Here is a 19,196-nt window from a genome sequence, read left to right as displayed (position 1 = left end):
GGATGTGATCTTGATTGTTGGGAGGGTACTGGGTGTGGTATCCTAGTTGGTAAACCAGCATAAGTGGCACCCAAGTTATCCAGGAACCCAAAGGCTAATAATCACCCCAATAGATAATACCCTAATCCCTTGGTAAATTGATATAACCATGTAGCAAACCGGAAAAACTCACGAATCTACTGCAGCGTCCATGTTAATCCCGTCAGACCTTCAAGGTGCGCCTCCGTCCGTGGAGATAGAATGCAATAGGAGAGAGAAATGGCAGAGCACAACCGGAATCATCCAAAAAAGAGAGAATTAGGAGGAAAGTGCGCTATCCATAAAAGGGTTTAATAGTCATGGAAGGAAAAAGGGCAAGGCATTACACTACCAACATGTTTCGTGCTACATAGAGCACTTTATCAAGGCATTGTCTCTGTGCTCTGTGTAGCACGAAACATGTTGGTAGGGTAATGCCTTGCCCTTTTTCCTTCCATGACTATTAAACCCTTTTATGGATAACGCACTTTCCTCCTAATTCTCTTTTTTTTGGATGATTCCGGTTGTGCTCTGCCATTTCTCTCTCCTATTGTATGTCAGGGGTGCGCACACTTTCCAGTCTGCGCCCCCCCTGCCTGATCTCCCCCCCCCTGCTCGTGCCCCCCTCCCTTATCTGGTGTCCAGCGTCTTCTGGCGTCACAATGTCATGTGACCCCGCAGCGTCATTTGACGCCGCATTACCATGGCGATGCATTACTGGAAGCCGCCGGAGACCAGATAAGGGAAGTGACAGAGGCCTCGCACGCTCCCCGGCATTTAATTTAAATGGTTTGGGGAAGAGCGCAGGGCCTCTGTAATCGCTGCGCCCCCCTTCCCCGAAAATCTTATGCCCCCCCCAGTTTGCACACACTTAGTCTATGTAATAGTTAAACAATATTTCAGCGTGAGACAAAGAGCTTACACGCTAATGTGGCTGCCTGGTCACAGGGAGAGCAACAAATGAAGACTCTTTCTTTTGTATTAAGGAACCAATAATAAGATAATGACTGGAGTTTCAGGTATTGTATACAGCAATCAACTCTGAAAGTCTGTTGATATTACCTGTGTTACTAGCAGATCCTTCAAAATCTGTTTCCTCTTCAACACTTTGAGTTTCAAGGTCTTGCATGGCTTTGGCTGGGATCTACAGGTGAAATATAAAGAGGTAAACATTTTGGATAATTTGGTTGTGGCTCAGGCAATAAGCAGCTTAGCCAGGTATTTTACTGTCTTTTGAACAATACAGTAAGGATTAACTTTAATTCTACTCAAATTACTCTAATTAACCATCTACGTGTATTCCAAAAAACAATATAACATCACATCAGTTTTCTCAAACATTTCTTTCAATGTGTTCAGAGTTAGGGGTTTAGTTTGCCCCCAGCAGTTTCCACGTTCCTTGAGCCTGGACAGGTTTGTGCTGCACCTAATCAGTATCCTACTCAATGTGGTGTATTCACCGGTATGGAAATGGAATGGTTGTTCTCAAGATCTCGCATGGTATGATGTATTCATGTTTTATATCTGAATATATGAATATTCATATATTCAGAATTCATATTCATGGCATGATATATTCCAGATATCTTGGATAGGCAGAATTGCCCCAAGTAAAAAAAATGAATATTTTGCCCAAACTATTATATATTTTTTCAGACAATCCCAATAAAAGTCCCGTAAATTGAACTTAAAAATATCCAAAATAGAATTTTCCAATTTATTTGGAAAGAAAAAAGAGTGGCAAGGTCCGTAATGTTAGCTCACAGAGGAGGCGGGGGCATGGGGGTCCCAGACATCATCAAATACTATCAGGCGGCCCAATTGAAACATGTGGTGATGTGGAACAATGACCCGGTAACTTCGTGCTGGCTGGGGATTGAGTCACTTTATGTGAGTCCACTTTCCCTGACGTCAGTCTTATGGACTGGGTTAAAAGAGGAAAGACATGTGGAGAAGTTTAAATTAGGATCGATGAGATGTAACTTGGTCTAAAAACAAAACAAAAAATATTCACTAAATTCAACTAAAGTCGTTATTAACGCCTATATTTAATACTGAGGTTTTTAAACCAGGATGCGCAAAAAATACATTCAAACAATTCAGAGAGCTAATTATTACAAAGGTAAATGACTTGTTAGTAGAAGGGAAACCAATAACATTTAAGGAGGTACTGTACAAATAAAATATTAAACACATGCTGTTCCAATTTTTAGTTTTCTTCAAATTAGACATTACTTGTTGAAATTATCACAGAAAGAGACATTTCCTGATTTAACAAAATTTGAACGATTTTGTAAAAAAGGTGTGTATCAAAAGGGGTTGATTTCGAGAATATATGCGGAATTAATTCTGGCAACAACTCCTCAGAATCATAATTATATGTTAAAATGGGCTGAAGATCTCAATGTAGAAATAGATAGGGAAACCCGGGAGGGTATCTGGGAATCGGCAGCTGAAACTTCAATTTGCACGATAACGAAAGAAAATTTATACAACATTTTATTTCAATGTTACCTAATCCCGAGTAGGCTGAGCCAGAACTCCCCAGGCACATCAGATTTATGATGGAGAGGATGTGGCCTGAGAGGAGATATGGTACATATATGGTGGTCATGTCCACAGATTCAAAAGTTTTGGACAAAGATCCAGAATATGCTACAGGAAATGACAGATACGAGAATCCCTCTAGACCCACTAACGTATTTATTAGCAAAGCCTGTTGAAGAGGTATCTAATACGATGAGAAAAATGATCGCTATTGTTCTTACAGCAGCCCGTTGCTCTATACAGGCATACCCCGCTTTAAGTACACTCACTTTAAGTACACTCGCGAGTAAGTACATATCGCCCAATAGGCAAACGGCAGCTCATGCATGCGCCTGTCATCACGTCCTGAACAGCAATATCGGCTCCGTGCCTGTACCGAAGCTGTGCGCAAGCGGGGAGACTATAGAGCCTGTTACACATGCATTATTTACATCAGTTATGCACGTATAGGATGATTGCAGTACAGTACATGCATCGATAAGTGGGGAAAAGGTAGTGCTTCACTTTAAGTACATTTTCGCTTTACATACATGCTCCGGTCCCATTGCGTATGTTAATGCGGGGTATGCCTGTATTGTTGAGTTAAAGAATGCTGTTCCTCTGCCCAGCAGACATCTGAGCCCGTACTAACGAAGTGCACAGTGCTATTCCACAAAGTAAAGGGGCTGTGAGGTGTGTTATGGAAGAGCGGCGCTTATTACATATGATCCTATAGGGCAAATCAAGTAGTACGGTGTGCGGTAACATGTATCCACGCTTGTGGATACTTATAATTTGTATAAAACGACGTCAAACACCAACCTTTACCCACAGGACATGTCACTACCATTAGTTCTAGTGTATTTGTACTGATAATGACTGAGAAGAGGCTTGTACAAAACACACAGTGCCTCTTCCCTCAATACCTTACATTGCCTTATGTTCTAGCACTTGGCTTAGTAAATGTAGCAACAAGGCTTTAACTGTACTTACTATGCTTGGGGGCCATCTGCCCCATGCTGGAGAAGATTGTAGTCCCATTCATTTGAATAGAATTGAACTCTTCTTTAGCACAGGGGAGTGACGCCCGGCATATTGAACAATGACCCACAAGTTTACTGACATGGTTTCTTTTTGCTGGCAAGGAAACATAAAATCGCCATTGAGAATCCGCAAATAAAAATATCATTTGTGAGCACATTCACATGTCTTAGACAGGTCGGCACCCCTGCCCTTCTTCATTATCTCCTAGCCACTGCAGCCAGGGATTCCACATCCCACTGCAGCCAGGGATTCTGGGAAATGACATGCAAATGAGCACAGGGTCACTTTTTACTTCTAATCCATTTTAAACATGGAGCCCTATAAGCGTATCCCTGCTGCAATACACAGCTTTCCAGCACAGCCTGGGGAAAAGAAGTGCAGAGCCAGTAACCCTCCTCACAGACAGCTTTTTCTACCTGGCCATGTATACAACAGTTCCAGATAACCATATCACAGACTAGGTAAAGATTGTTAGTACATGCCAAATAATTTAGTTACTAATAGCATAGGACCATAGTATATAAGATTTAAAAAATACATATGGCCAACATTTTAAAAACATTAAAAGTCTAAAATAAGTATTTAAAAATACTTACAGATGCAGCAGACATTATTACCCCCATTAACGCACAAAATAATGCGTTAATACACATACTGTATATTATCAGTTGCCACTGCCATCAGTTCCCTCTGATAAAGAACTAGCTGTAAGGCAATTTCAGATTGAGAGGTGGAAAGGATAACTTTGGGACTCCTATCTTTTGGGAGGTAAAGAGAAAATAAAGGTACTGACACATTCTTTGCATCAGTACAGTTGATGCAGATGTACTTAACATTATCGCACCCACCAAGTAGTAAGGCACTAAATAATGGGATCTGGTGAGCAAATCATGCTATTTTGCAACTAGCAGCTCTATTGTGTTGAATTGCAAATTGTATGAAACTAGCTCCATATAAAAACATGTTATAGTGTGAAAGATAACGGTGCAATAGTTTTGGCTACATTTGTATCAAAGTAGATTTACTACAGTAACTATGGTATCCCATTAACGTCAAACCTAGAACGGTATAACTGTTCTTTGATGGTAAAGTAATTATGATGGCATCATTACCAGATATGATAGGAAGAACAGAGGAACCGGCAAAAATAAGAATCCGTATTTTTCACAGTACTCAAACAAAGGAATATTCTAGTTTGTGGGTGATTTACTTTTTCTAAGAAAGCTGATTACTTTTATACGCTATTTACAGTTTTTTTCCCTTGCCATGTGGGACTGTCCCTTTGAAGGAGCAGTCCTGCCTCGGACAGAAGTGAACTAAGGACAGTGACATGTTTATTAGGTTACATTAAGCTGATTGAAATTGGAAATGTACGTTGTCACGTGCGGCACACTTGTGAGCACGGGACCTGCATACAGGGCAAGGGTTAATACACAGCTACCTAGCTGACCCACTTTTCACCTTCCGCAAAGGTCACTCAAATTAGTAATATCTCCCCTCACTCCATCCCCATATACCATCTGTCACGAACATTACACAAGTGAGCACGTGACTTAGATATGCAACCAGGGTTACTACACATAAGTACTCTAGCCAACTCACCTTTTTCCTGCGCAAGATACTTTCAATGAGTTAATATTTACCCCTTACTCGATTGCAAGCATATCTATACGGTGCCACCACCCAAGAAATATCAAAATAAAATGTCAGACTAAGGTCCCTTGCAGAGTCTATATGGTCATATTATAGAAAAACTATGCAACTTAACATACACAAATCTGTTGTAGCAAAATGTGTCTGAAAATGTAAGTTACTCTCTACCAAGCATGCAAACAGTCCAATCAGAGCCCGAAGCATCACTTATTAAACGTTTGGCTTTAATATACAAAAAGACAGTGCTTAGATTACAGAAAAAGATTATTACAAGAACATACAGGTACAATAAATGCAGACCAGTTTCTTAAAATAAAAGGATAAAACATAAGACAGAAATCCCTATACAGTACGTTACCAAATGTCATAGGTTTTCCTCAGAGAGGTCACTGGCGTAGGAAAGATGAGAACTCTCGTATATATTCTAACTCCACCTTTATTGAGAACACTATAAGCCCGCTCCTCTCATCAATCAGCCACGTGGTTAACAGTTTTACGACTTAAAAGGAAAAAACAACCTTTCTTGACATTTAAAGTCTGATTAAATATACAAACGCATTCATAACTTAATTTCCCTAATACTTAGACGGACACAAGTCATATCAATATGACTGTAACAATACTAATTCTGACCGGCTTGCCCTAAATCTGAGTGACAAATGGATATCTATCCCTTAACACCTCCTAAACCAAAAGTTTTTGGTCTTATTGCATCAGTCTTCTTGCAACGACTAGAAATATGTAAACGTTATTCTTCAGAATAGATGTCATCACATGACATCTTCATTTAAAAAAAAAGCCCTCCAACTAAGTGGTGACCTGTTTGTCACCTGTCTCTGTGAGTAATATGCACTGGGGATATTGCAAGAATGTTACGGTTTTCCTTGAGGCTGACAGCTCAGGATCTGGCGATTGTCCGCAACTTTCTAACCTACATATATTTTCCTTTTAGTGGGCCATCAGTGACAGCCCCCCAATTAAGCCCCCTTTGTAGATCAGCACAGACACAGGAAGGGTCTTGACCTGTCATAAAAATAATTTCTTTGTATTTTTAAGTCAAACTGTAGCCACATTAACCCCTGAAATACCAGATTGATTAAAACATTTAATATCCCCCGCCATATATGTTACATACGTGTTTTTAAATAAGTTATATACTTAGCATTTCCATGTTAAACACATGCTTGGTGGGGGGGGGGGGTGTTAAAACCTTTGAATAATGTATTTTTGTAATATTACTGTTTTGCATTTAGGAAAATTGTTAGTTAAGTAAAAATCTGCACAGCCTGAAATATGGGATTAGAGAGTTTTCTAGAGTACCCATTGATTTATATATCTCTTAAAATATTCCTCTATAGAACATACGGAGAGATATGCAAATTATATTCAAATGATTTCTTTATTTTCTATAGAGAATTAGGGTTAGAGTGTTTTAGGAAGTATATAAGTCAGTAGGTACTCTACAAAACAGTTACTTCAATATTGAAAGATTCTATTATTAGACTTTTTGCACCACAAGACTGCTGCAAAGTAGAAGCAGTGTCTTTAATTAACATGCGGACCTGATTGAAACCAATACATTATAGACTAGTAAATGTAACATATTAAAGTAAGCTATTTTAATGCTTAACCCTTTGACCACTTGTCAGGCCTGGTGGGATCAGAACCTCTCCTGTTCAGGGTAACAGCTCTAGCAGTGTGAGTTAAACCAGCTGCTTACAGCACCTTTGCCACAGCATACTTCTGAGCTCTGCTGCTCACTGCTCACACTTGTTGGAAATCAAACATGTGGATACTCGCCCTGACTTCCTTTATAATATAGCCACTTCTTCCTGGTTGCCAGCTCAATATGCTTCTGCCATTGCATCCAGCCTTGCTACCAAAGTATCTATCTATCTACTTGTCTTCCTTGCTGTCCGATCCTCTGCCTGTCTGGCCTGTTTAACCATTATCCTGCCTGCTGCCTGCCCTGACCTCACCCTGTCTGACCTTTGCTCCTGCCTCTTCCATTGTACTGCTTTTTTCTATTGATCCTCCCCTGCAACGACCATGCTCCAGGCTCCGTCTCATTCTGCCTGCTCCAGCATTAGCATCCACTCCCTGCTGCTGAGTCCTCCTTCATCGGTACCTTACACGGCTCCATTCTCAACCAGATAGCCTTCATCAGGCCATTGCAGTGCAGAAAGCGATCTCTCTCCCGAGGAAAAATACAGAAAGCCCATGGTGGAGCCATTATGACATGGGGCCCCTTGAGTGACAGACCCAATGGGGTAAGGGCCAGGAGAGCCTTTCAGAAAACATGATGATACAGAATATGAAATGACAAACTGATTGTATTAGTTTATGAGAAAGGAGGTGTTTAGATGGAAAAAATTAAGTATATAAGGTATTACCTCATAGGATTTTGCTTTTCAATTGCACATTGGTCTTTGCAATATTTGCATTTGGATTTAAAACTGTTTAAGGCAATATACATAGTAAATAATGAGCATATTTAGATTATACAAATGAAAATGGAGCTTCTCAAGATTTGGCATTAGGACTATTGCGCTTTAATGTGTTTACTAATAACCCTTTGAGCTCCGGAGGGGCCTCTTTGGCATTTTACCATCAGATGATCATGACGTCACTGGATAACGCGAATGGTAAAGCGGAAAGTCTTCCATTTAGATCTTGTTCACGCCTGGTACCAGATGTAGTATTGTAAAGGTCAGGGGCATTTTTCGTAAGTGGTGTTACTCCATAGTAAGAACACATTAGAATATAGACTACCACAGGGGTGTGCAAAGTGGGGTACATGTCCTCCAGGGGGAGCGTGAGATTTTTTTGGTGGGGTGCAGCGGTTGCAGAGGCCTTCCGCTCTTCCCCAAGGCATCTAAATGAAATGCCGGGGGGCTGCGCAAGGCCTCTGTAACTTCCCTTACCCTGATTCAGTCGGCTGGGCGATGCGTCGCCATGGTAATGCGCCATCAAATTACGCCCTGGGGTCACGTGATGTCACAACTCTGCAGTCATATGACGCTTCAGACTAGGTAAGGGAGGGCGCAAGCAGTGGGGGAGAGCAGGCAGGGGGGGTGCTGGGCAAAAAGTCTGCGCACCCCTGGACTAGCAGGTGCTAGCAATTAATCTTCTTTTCTTAAAAATGACTTTTATTTCTTAGAACTGCCTATAAAAGATTACTTTGTAGCTATCAGTTGCACTGGGAAATTGATAAAATTCCAATATCAGTGCATCAATTGATCACACCGTATAAAACGAATTAGTGTTGGGTGACTTGTGAGCATGTGATTTATGTATGTCTAGAAAAAGGTAAGATGTTAATGTGATTGGATTAAGATAAACTAACAGGCTGACATGACGAACAATGCTGTCATGTTTGCTACAAATAACTGCAGTTGCTAAGAGGTTATTGGCTTACTCTTTCTATCCAATTTGGAAGAATTACTGCACGGTAAAGTTCCATGTGAAACGGCCTGAGCATTACTTGGTTAAAGCCAAGATCCACTACAAAATGATTAAGGAGTCGGACCTTTTCCTATGCTTTCTGTCTGGCTGTTTCTTTACCAAAAATACTCATTGATGTAAAGGGGATTTCTGTCCCTATCGGCTATGTTGGTTCATGTAGAATTACCCACAGCCTGTCTGTATTAGTTTCTGGTATGTTTAGAAAAGCAAAGTTGATTTGTTAATTGTATGCTGTTAATTGTCCAGCTTGTAACAGGCAGATTTATTGGGGGAAGGGGGGGGGGGGGGGTTACGTGACTGTTTAGATGTATAAATGTAATACCAATTTAAGCGACGAATTAGCAGGGTTGGCATTTGCATCTTAAGTGACCATCTTTAAGTGAATATATAGTTAGACTATAGTCTGAATAGAGGATGACTGGTGACTGGATCTTTCTGCAAACTCTTCGACACAAGGCAACAAACGGTGAGTTTATCTGACCACACTATTACCACATGCTTGTTAGCCTGCATTTTTAACCCCTCACCCTTTTACACTTTATTTCACGCAGCCTTTCCCAACACTTGACTGCACACACTTGCCTCTCCTATACCCCCCTCCCCCCCCAATCCCTCTGAATTGCAAATGCTGCAAACCATTTTGGCAAGGAAATGGCACACCTCTGCTGTTTACTCTGCACACACTCACTTGGCTTACAACATTACCTACCTCTGTGATAATGGACCTGCTAGTTATCTCAACTCTGTTCTTTCTTATGGCCTCATGGAAATGTTACTCTCTCTATCCATTACAATCCCATCTCTCCTGGCCCACATCCAATATCATTATACACCCTGGATTACTCAAAAGCCTTGCACTATCTACTGAATGTTGGTGGAGAACTCTGAAAACCAGCACACCAACCACCACTCACTCTAATGGCAAACATCACAAATTTACAACTTCCAAACAACTATGCACATTTCTACTCATACTGTTACTCTCTTTAGCAGGTGAACTTAACCCAGGCCCTCCTTTTTCAACTCTGTCCCTTCAAATTCCAACAAGGTCTCTCAGTCGCCCATATACATATATGGAGCTTGCTGCCCAAGCTGTATGAACTAAAGGCATGGTGCCTTATGCATAAACCCAAAGCCATCATTCTCACAGAAACATGACTAACCCCTAAAACTCTCGATGCAAATATCGCCATTCAGGGATACTCCATTTATAGGAAAGATAGGTCAAAAAGAGGAGTAGGGGTGTTATTTTATATCGCAGCGACCTTACAAGTTATGCTGCTAAATTGCCCCCCAAGCCCACCCTCTTTTGAAACCCTAGTTGGCAAAATCTGCCTCCCCTTTTCTAAGCCCGTACTGATTGCTGCCATCTATCGCCCCCCTAAAGCCCTTTTACGGTCCTTGACTGATATCACCCAGTTTCTTGGCTCAATTTACTCTCTGAATGAGAAGAGAGAGCTACTAGTTCTTGGTGATTTCAACTACAATTGGCTCTACCCTTAAAACAAGAAAATCCAGATAAAACTCAAGTCACTTAACCTAACGCAACTCATTTCCCAACCCACACGGACAAACCTGAAATCTCACAACCATTCCTTGCTAGACTCGATTCTCTCCTCAAATCCCAGCAGAATCCAATCCTCTGGCATCCTTCCTGACATTTTCAGTGACCATGCAATAGCGTACTGTGCAAGGAAAATTAAACCACTGCAATCAAGCCCTAAAGTTCTCCTCCCTAGAACATTTAGAAACGTTAACCCACACCAGTTTCTGGCTGACCTTAGCAGCTGCCCTTGGTACACAATTGACCAAATTCCCGACCCGATTCTGCACTTTATTTCCAATCCGAGTTCTTAAAACTCTGTGATACCCATGCCCCACTACGCAGAATAAGAGTACGAGGGGCTCATCTTCCGTGGGTTACAACTGATCTTATAGCACTCTACCATTTCAGGGATGCCTTGTGGAAAAGCTACAAAGTAACTGGCACTACCAAGGATCTTAATCACTACAGATGCCTGCAGACTATGTGCACAAGGCAAACAAGACATGCAAAAGCATAATATTACTCTGACAATGTTTGCCAGAATACATCAAACCCAGCTAACTTCTGGAAGGTTATCAACAATATATTCTAGCCTTCTAGCCATCAATAACCAAGTAATATCACTAAGGAGGATGAAATAACACGATATACCGGCGCCTAGATAAAACCCATACGACACCTAAGGTGATCTCTGACTAAATATTAGTCCAGTTCTTAGTGTCCAATCAAATGTCCAAATAGATCTTGATTGATGTCTCATAACATGTGGGGATAAGCAAAAAGAGAGTTCATAGGGCAACACTGACACAAAACAAATAAATCAAACAAACCACTAACTACAACAACAAATGGACACACATAAAACGCAGAATAGCTAAAAAAATAAACTGGTACTATTTAATAATAAAAATAAAGAATGATTGCAAAGACAAAACAAATGTCTAAAAAGTAAAGATCAAAGGCTGTGGAGATCCTGTCCGGTAGGTGTAAAATTAGAATCCTACTCACGACAGGGTGATAGAAAAACAGCGTTCTATGCAGCTCAATCACTCCGTGCTGGATCCTAGGGGGGAACTCCACAATTTGCTTTCAGGGCTCGGACGCCACCGTCACGCTTGCTGGTGCTTCGATCGCAGACCCGCTGGTCTCGTCGCACTCAGATGACATGGTTGGAACATGCGCCGTCGCTGGAAGTTCCAATGAATCACCAGTGTTCTCTATAGTCGCAGAACCACCATACGCGTTTCATGACGCTAGTCACTTCATCAGGGGAATGATGGGTAATAAAGTTTACACATATATATATACTCATGCAGGCTATTGTTAAAACAATTACTAATAATTCAATAAATAAACCAATAAACAAAACACATGATCTCTATACATAGAACATTAAAAACAATAAAAAAACAATAATAATATCAACATACATTTTACAAAATAGTGCATCAATATAACACCGTAAGGTTTAATGCTTGAATGGAACCCAGATTACTAGGTGTATCAGCACAGACAGTCAACAATCCTAAATGTATATACACTCTTCCCCAAAAGTTTCAACTAACACTGAACTTCCTGGGATACATATATTGTTTTATAATGTTATACTAGGTTTAACTCTATATTACATACTGCCAACATGTATATAGTAAACAAACCAAAAAGGCTCAGTTATTAGATTATCATCACACACAAAGGAAATGAAGTAAAATAAAAGCCAAAAAACGGATTAGCCAACCAAAAACGCCCCAAGATCAAAATCAATGTTTAGACCATAGGGGGACAGTGTCTTTAACTCGTAAATCCAATACGATTCCCATTTACTGATCCAATTTATCTTATCTCCACCTCTCCAGTTGCCTGGATATGTCTCAATAGCCTGCACACCAAGCCTTTGGGGTTCTGTTGATGGTGCATCAAAAAATGATGTGACACACTATGAGTAATGAGACCCCTCTTTATGTTGTATACATGCTCATAGATGCGCCTTTGGTACGATCTCCCTGTTCGTCCCACATATTGTAGTCTGCAGGGACATCGCAGCAAATAGATGACGAATGTAGAATGACAATTGATATGCGAACGAATACTGTACACTTGATGTGTAACACTAGATACAAAAGTAGTCAGATTTTTGCTATATTTACAAGCTGTACATACTGTAAAGATAAAAAAACCTTTGCTATTGCATATCTGGCCTGGTCCAGTACGTGTACTGGGACAGCTGGGGGCAGGTCTAGATTTTAAATTAGACGCCTTCTTGAAAATGATGGAAGGTTTAGGGGAAAGAATCTGCAAGAGGTCAGTATTCCTCAGAAGGATTGGCCAATGCTTACACAAAACCTGTCTGATTTGGGGGGCCATAGAGTTATATTGAGTAATGAAAGAAACCAAATTATTTGATCTTGAGTCTGGTTTATCCTTCTTATACTCTAAAAGACTAGCTATAAAATATTACTCTGACAAATCCCACTGACATTGCAAATGCATGCGATGAATACTTTGTGGGGTGTGCCACTAACTTATTAGCAAAATGTAACCCAAACCACAAACATGAATCTCATTCTGAGAGTAGCCCTACAGCGCCACCCTCTCCCAACACTGCCCACAATTTTCAATTTGTCCCAGTATCTGAAGAGGATATTACACAAGTGCTCCTCAAACTAAAACTAAGTGTAAGGATTCTGCTCGATCCATGCTGGGTTTTGCTGCCAGTTCAGGTTTTCCAGACTGCCTGCCATTTCTGCTCAAACTGGCCATTTTGTATCCTGGCAGCCTTCTATATAAGGCTGCAGTTCCTGGTGGGAGTCTCCAAGCAAAGTTCATACGTTGCAGCTCTTGTTGGTCTTTGCAGTCACGCTTTACCCTTTTGCCTATTTTGATTCCCCTGTTTCTGACCCCGGACCGTGACCCCGACCTCGCTGCTTTCTGTCTGCCCTGACTTCCGCCTTTCTCCTGGTCTTTGCACCACTCCCGCCAGCCCTGACCTCGGCCTGCTTACCGACTACGGATACTCTTACAGGACTCTGTCCCTGGGCTCTGGTCGGTTTATTTACATCCCTAACTCAGCCCTGTGGGTCCGCTTCCTGATTTGAGACGAGCACCGTCACACTAAGCAGCCAATGTGGACCTGACTTAGGGCAATCTAAGTTCATAAGACTTGGTGCCCCAGCCATTACCAAACCGATTGCTTCCCTAGTCAACTCTATTCTGAGTGCGGCCATATCCCTAAGACCTGGAAAACTGCCAGAGTTATCCCAATCTTTAAAAGTGGGGACAAAAACACTGTCTCAAGCTACAGGCCAACCTCTCTTCTCCCAATACTATCCAAAGCCATGGAAAAATTTGTCCACTCCCTATTAAGCGACTACTATTCGAAGACAAATTTCCCTAGCCAATTCCAATCTGGCTTTCGCCCCAAACACTCCACGGTAACTACCCTCCTAAAGGTTTGCAAGGAGATCCAGTGTAGAATGGAACTGGGACAACTTACTGGTGCAATATTCCTAGATTTTGCAAAGTCTTTTGATACTGGTGATCACGTTATCTTGATAAACAAATTCCAGTGCTCTGGAATAGGGAAGCATGTTTTAACTGGTTTCATTCCTACCTCTCAGGTAGATCCCACATGTGGCCATCTCAGGCTCTAACTCCAACCCCTTGGATATTACCTGTGGTGTCCCACAAGGCTCTGTTCTGGGGCCCCTACTCTTCTCAGTGTTCATCAATGATCTTCCTACAGCTTGTAAGGGAGAATCAATACACATGTATGCAGATGACACAATCTTATATGCACACAGCCATAGCCTCTCCGACCTTGAACACATACTTCAATCTGACATTTTGAGACTTGAAAATTGGATTTCCCAAAACAAACTGTTTTTAAATGCTGACAAGACTGTAACAATGGTATTTGAGACCAAGGCTACATTTTTACAGCTTCTAATGAATGAGCTGCAGATCAGACCCAACGCTAATACTATCCTAGCCCCTGTTACTAGTTTCAAATATTTGGGCATATGGTTTGACTCCCATTTAACATTTGGAATGCACATTGATACCCTGACATCCAAAACCTATGCCAAACAAGGTATACTTTATAGAAACAAATCCTCCCTACGTCTGCTGGTCAGAAAGCGTATAGCACAGCAGTTGCTAATGCCAATTATTGACTATGAAGACATAGTATATGGCTCAGCACCCCAAACCCACCTTAGCAAACTTGACACCCTCTACAATTCAATATGCTATTTTGTTCTCCAATGCAACTACAACAACATCACTGCAAAATGCTCAAATAACTAGATTGATCATCACTTGAGTCTAGGTGCAAAGTTCATCTTTCCTGTCTTGCCTTCAAATACTTTTGGGGCAAGCTACCCATCTACTGTATCTGCACAAGCTCCTCACCCCTACCACATGCAGCACTTATCATCTGAGATCTGACTCCAAAAGACTGTTCATGGTCATAAGGTTCAACAAAGTATCTGTCCTGCCCTCCCTCTCTTACCGTTGACATCACAACTGGAACAATCTACCGGAGACTCTCACATCCGCCTCCAGTATAAGTTCTTTCAAAACTAAAGCTGTCTCACATTTTCATCTGATCTGCACCTATTCCATAAGCCAATAATATACATTATCTATTTATGTGCATGGAATGTCTTGTATATAAGGTATAACCCTGCTCACGTAATGTAACAATGTATTTGTAACCATGTATCTGTCATCATAACTCTGTGCCCAGGACATACTTGAAAACAAGAGGTAACTCAATGTATTACTTCCTGGTAAAACATTTTTATAAATAAAATAAATAGCCCACAAATAGTAAGACTCTCCTTGGTCTCATGGTTTTTGCCTCGTCTTAGAGTTCAGACTTAAACTAGGCAAAATCTTTACAGAGTGAAACCTATCATTTTTGTACCTTCATTGTTCTCTGTGGTGTGATATGTTCAGATATATTCTGCACCAGCATTGCCATTGAATTCTATGGTATCACTGATATTGTGAGTTATGGGACATGTTGTTTTATCTGGGAATGAATGTCACACATTACATTTGTATATTGCCTCCCTATGATTTAGGGCCATATTCAGTAAGCAGCATGCCAAAAGACATCTTCTACTGCTAGAAGACACATGTAACCTATTCATTGGAATGGGCTGTACGTATCTTCTGGAAGCTGTATTATGGAGTATATATATGATATATATAATATATATATTTAGTTTTTGATGTAAACATTTTTTTCCGTGTTTATGTTTTCCGAAACTCAATTCGTTTTTGGCTTTTGATATGTATAAAATTATGAAAAAAAAAAACATTTCAAATACATTGCGACATACAGTACATTTAAGAACTTTTTGCAAAAGGTTTTTTGTTTGCGAACTCAAAAGTGTGTCGACTTTATTAAACAAACAGAATAGAATCAGCAAAACACATTCATATACATGAAGATCGAGGAGATACCAAGGGAAGATGTCATTGTAATGGAAATCTTGAAAGAAGCCTGGGAAGAAGTAACACTTTGCTTCTATACTTTATATATATATATATATATATATATATATATATATATATATATATATATATACACAGTGGTTGACAAATCACCAAAAAATCTACTCGCCACACAAAAAAATCTACTCGCCACCTAGTACCAAACGTGTGCTGCTTGGGCCAATATTTACTCGCCCGGGGGTTAAATCCACTCGCCTGGGGCGAGCAAATGTATAGGTTTGTCGAACACTGTATATATATATATATATATGAAACAAAAGAAAAGAGAAAAAACAGGTGCACACCTAGTGCATTAACATAATAAAAATTGTATTTCAAGGAACATAAAATCTATCAAATGCCCACTCATAAAGGTACAGCAATCAATAGCATGTATGAGATTGGCTCTCTGTATATATACACACGCTATTATATGTGATGGGTCTTTATTCCAATGTCATAGGGCCTGACGTGCATTACCCTCCACAACAGAGCTCCATCAGTGTGATCTAAACAAGAAAAACGTGTATCTATTTTTTGCATATAAGGTCATAGCTGTGTGTGTAATAGATCAAGAACGGTCCCTGACAAAGCTCCATTATGGAGTGAAACGTGCATCGGGTCGTATGATGTTATAGGAGCAACATATGCATTTAGATACATAGCAATTATTTACTGGACAGACATTTTCACCCATCATATACCTTTTTATTAGATAGTATCTTTCCTGAGGCGGGAAGTCTTCTATCCTGACTACAGTGCACTACGTCTGTGAGCAGTGACTGGCCTCCCAGTGAGGGGACGCATAATGCACAGGCACTGTTTTACATACATATCTATAGGCGAAATATTGTAGGATATTGTGCTTTGGATGTCTATCATGTGAGAGAAATTACTCCCGCTACATAATAAGACACAGTGAGCATTTACTATAATCCTTTATACGTTGTGCAATTCACTAGAACTGTTATACCTGAACACATAGGGCCACCATTATGGGAGCCACAGGAAATAATTTGTCATATGTCAGGTATGTCCATTATTTTGCTTTTCTGTATAAGAGACTAATCCATCTACCTACCTGGTTGTCCACCGAGCACTATTTTTCATGGCCACAGGGCCTGAATTTTAGTTATGTTTTATATAATTACTTTATTAACATTTAAGCACCTAAAGGGAACGCTGGGTTTTTCCTGTTCCCACTTCTAGTAGCTGCATTGGCCCTTGAGAATTGTAAATGTATGGTAGTGTGACAGGATGAATGAACGTCACCAGCCATATACCTGGCAAACCTATGTTTAGGCTTGCAGTGCAGCAGTGACGAGGTTACATTTCAGTTGAGAAGGGCTGCTTAATTAGTCTGATCCCAGCTGCATAATCAAGGTGTTTTAAAACCCCCAGGCTGCACACACATGCAAGATAGCTGGCCAGGAGACAGGACTGAAATACTGAAGAGATTACTGCTATAAGGTCTGTTTTTCAAAGTACATGTGTGATAACTGTCTGTGTCCTGCATGCTGAAGAGAAGCTGCCTTGTTGTCTATGCTGAAGAGAAGCTATTTTGTTTTTGTCTGCTGAAGAGAAGCTATTTTATTTTTGTATGCTGAAGAGAAGCTATTTTGTTTTTGTGTGCTATATGTTTTTAAGGCTCAATAAATAAGCCTTATCAAGAGAACCTGCGTGTGTGGTTGCATGTACCCTGCAACATATGATGTCAGAAGTTCCGGGATTTTGAGAGGCCCCTGCAGTTGAAGGGCCAAACACACACAAAAATGAGAAAAATGGAAGAATTTTTTAAAGAGTTTCTGTGTGAGCAGACCAGACAGCAGGGACTGTTAATGCAGGAGCCGGCCCAACTTCTGTTGCAGCAGCAAACCCAGCTCCTAACCCAGCAGCAGGCAGCACAGGATGAGCGGATGGCCAAGCTGCTCACCCAATTCCAGGAGTCTGCCAGTCTAGAACTTGCAAACAAACCCCTGGTCCTCCTGAGGAAAATGGCTCCGAACGAGGATCCAGAAGCTTTTCTACTGACATTTGAAAGGGTTGCCAAAGCTCAGGGCTGGGCTGCAGATCACTGGGTGACTGCTTTGGCCCCGCTCCTCATAGGAGAAGCCCAGGCCTCATATCAGGGCCTCCCAGCAGATCAGGCAATGGACTACCAACAAGTAAAAGCCACCATACTGGATCGCTTAGGTCTGACCCCAGAGACCTACCAGCTGCAGTTCCGGAACCTGAAGTACATCGCTAAGATGAGACCCCGGGTCCTCGCTCAGCAATTATTGGACTTATGTACGCGCTGGATACAACCCGAGGAGCGCACTAAGGAGGCAATTCTTGAGCAAGTGGTTTTGGAACAAATCCTACAGATATTACCCCCTTCCGCACGCTCATGGGTAAAATGCCATGCTGCTGAAACCCTAGCTTTGGCGGTCTGACTCGTTGAGAACTTCTTTGGGGCCGAGGATCAGGCGAGTGCCCTGGACCCGACGGATCCAACTTCACCAGCACTTGCAGATACCCAAAGAGGGAGATTGGAACAAGGGGGAAACTACGACCCCTCCATACGCAACCGCCAAGTGCCACGAAAGGAGCAGTCCTTCCAACAAGGAAGAAGTCAAAATGCCGGGCACCACCGAGACCCTCATCCCCTTCCTGATGTCGGCTTGTTGCCAAATGAGAGGCACTTCAGAGGACATCGCCCACAGAACCCACCAGATGCCTGGTCTCCAGTATCCGGTCCAGCGGAGCGCTATCTGCAGCACCCTCCTGCGAGGGAACCCTCTCCATGTTCCACCTACAGAGAACAAGGCTACCGGCATGTGGACTGTCCACAGATGGATTGTTCCTTCAGCAGGACCGTCGCCTCGGAATTCACTGTAGAAAATTACAAGCCCTGGCTTCTTCCAGCCCAGGTTAGGGGAAAAACTGTCCAGGCCCTTATAGATTCGGGCTCTGGGAAAACTCTGGTCTTCCAGGAACTGTTACCGCCTAACGTGTGTTCTTTTGACTCTCCATGGAGTATAGAATGTATACACGGCGATGTAAAACGGTATCCGATGGCCAAAATCCGGCTACAGGTAAAAGGTCAGGAGGCCTACCTCGAAGTAGGAGTTGCTCCTTGGCTCCCTGCCCCAGTTGTGCTCGGCCTTTCTTTTCGGAACTAATGGCTCCAGTCTTTCACGAGGAGCCTTATTCTATGGCTCAAGAGATCCCCGGCAAACTGTTCCCCTTCTCGGAAGACCTTTTTCCCAGTAGACACCGGGTTCAAAAGACTCGGAAGCAAAGACGCTCTGACAAACAGGACTGGTTGCAGAAATCTGGGTCTCAAGGTGAGCATTCTAGTAGCCAGAAGTCACAAGTGATGGCAGGAGATGGCAAGAGGGAGGGGGATATGGGCCCTGGAGATTTACCAGACCTATACCTCCCTGATTTTCGCCAGAGG

General features: G+C 41.7%; 1 protein-coding gene across 3 annotated transcripts in view; it reads right to left on the bottom strand.

Annotated features, from left to right (window-relative positions):
* Nucleotides 1-19,196, bottom strand: part of PDC (phosducin) — a 47,500-nt gene that overhangs the window by 10,536 nt on the left and 17,768 nt on the right. For 2 of the 3 annotated variants that reach the window (XM_075616883.1, XM_075616882.1), the window contains exon 2: nt 1,081-1,162. In XM_075616883.1, coding sequence (XP_075472998.1) covers nt 1,081-1,147 — 67 coding nt within the window. In that variant the 5' untranslated portion in view covers nt 1,148-1,162. Of the gene's footprint in view, nt 1-1,080; nt 1,163-3,537; nt 3,682-19,196 lie in introns of all 3 variants that reach the window. The other variant, XM_075616881.1, reaches the window with a different exon arrangement.

This window comes from Ascaphus truei, chromosome 10 (assembly GCF_040206685.1).
Source record: "Ascaphus truei isolate aAscTru1 chromosome 10, aAscTru1.hap1, whole genome shotgun sequence".
In the NCBI taxonomy this organism is placed as follows: domain Eukaryota; kingdom Metazoa; phylum Chordata; class Amphibia; order Anura; family Ascaphidae; genus Ascaphus; species Ascaphus truei.
Note: the sequence above shows the minus strand (reverse complement) of the source record. Positions and strands in the feature narration are given on the sequence as shown.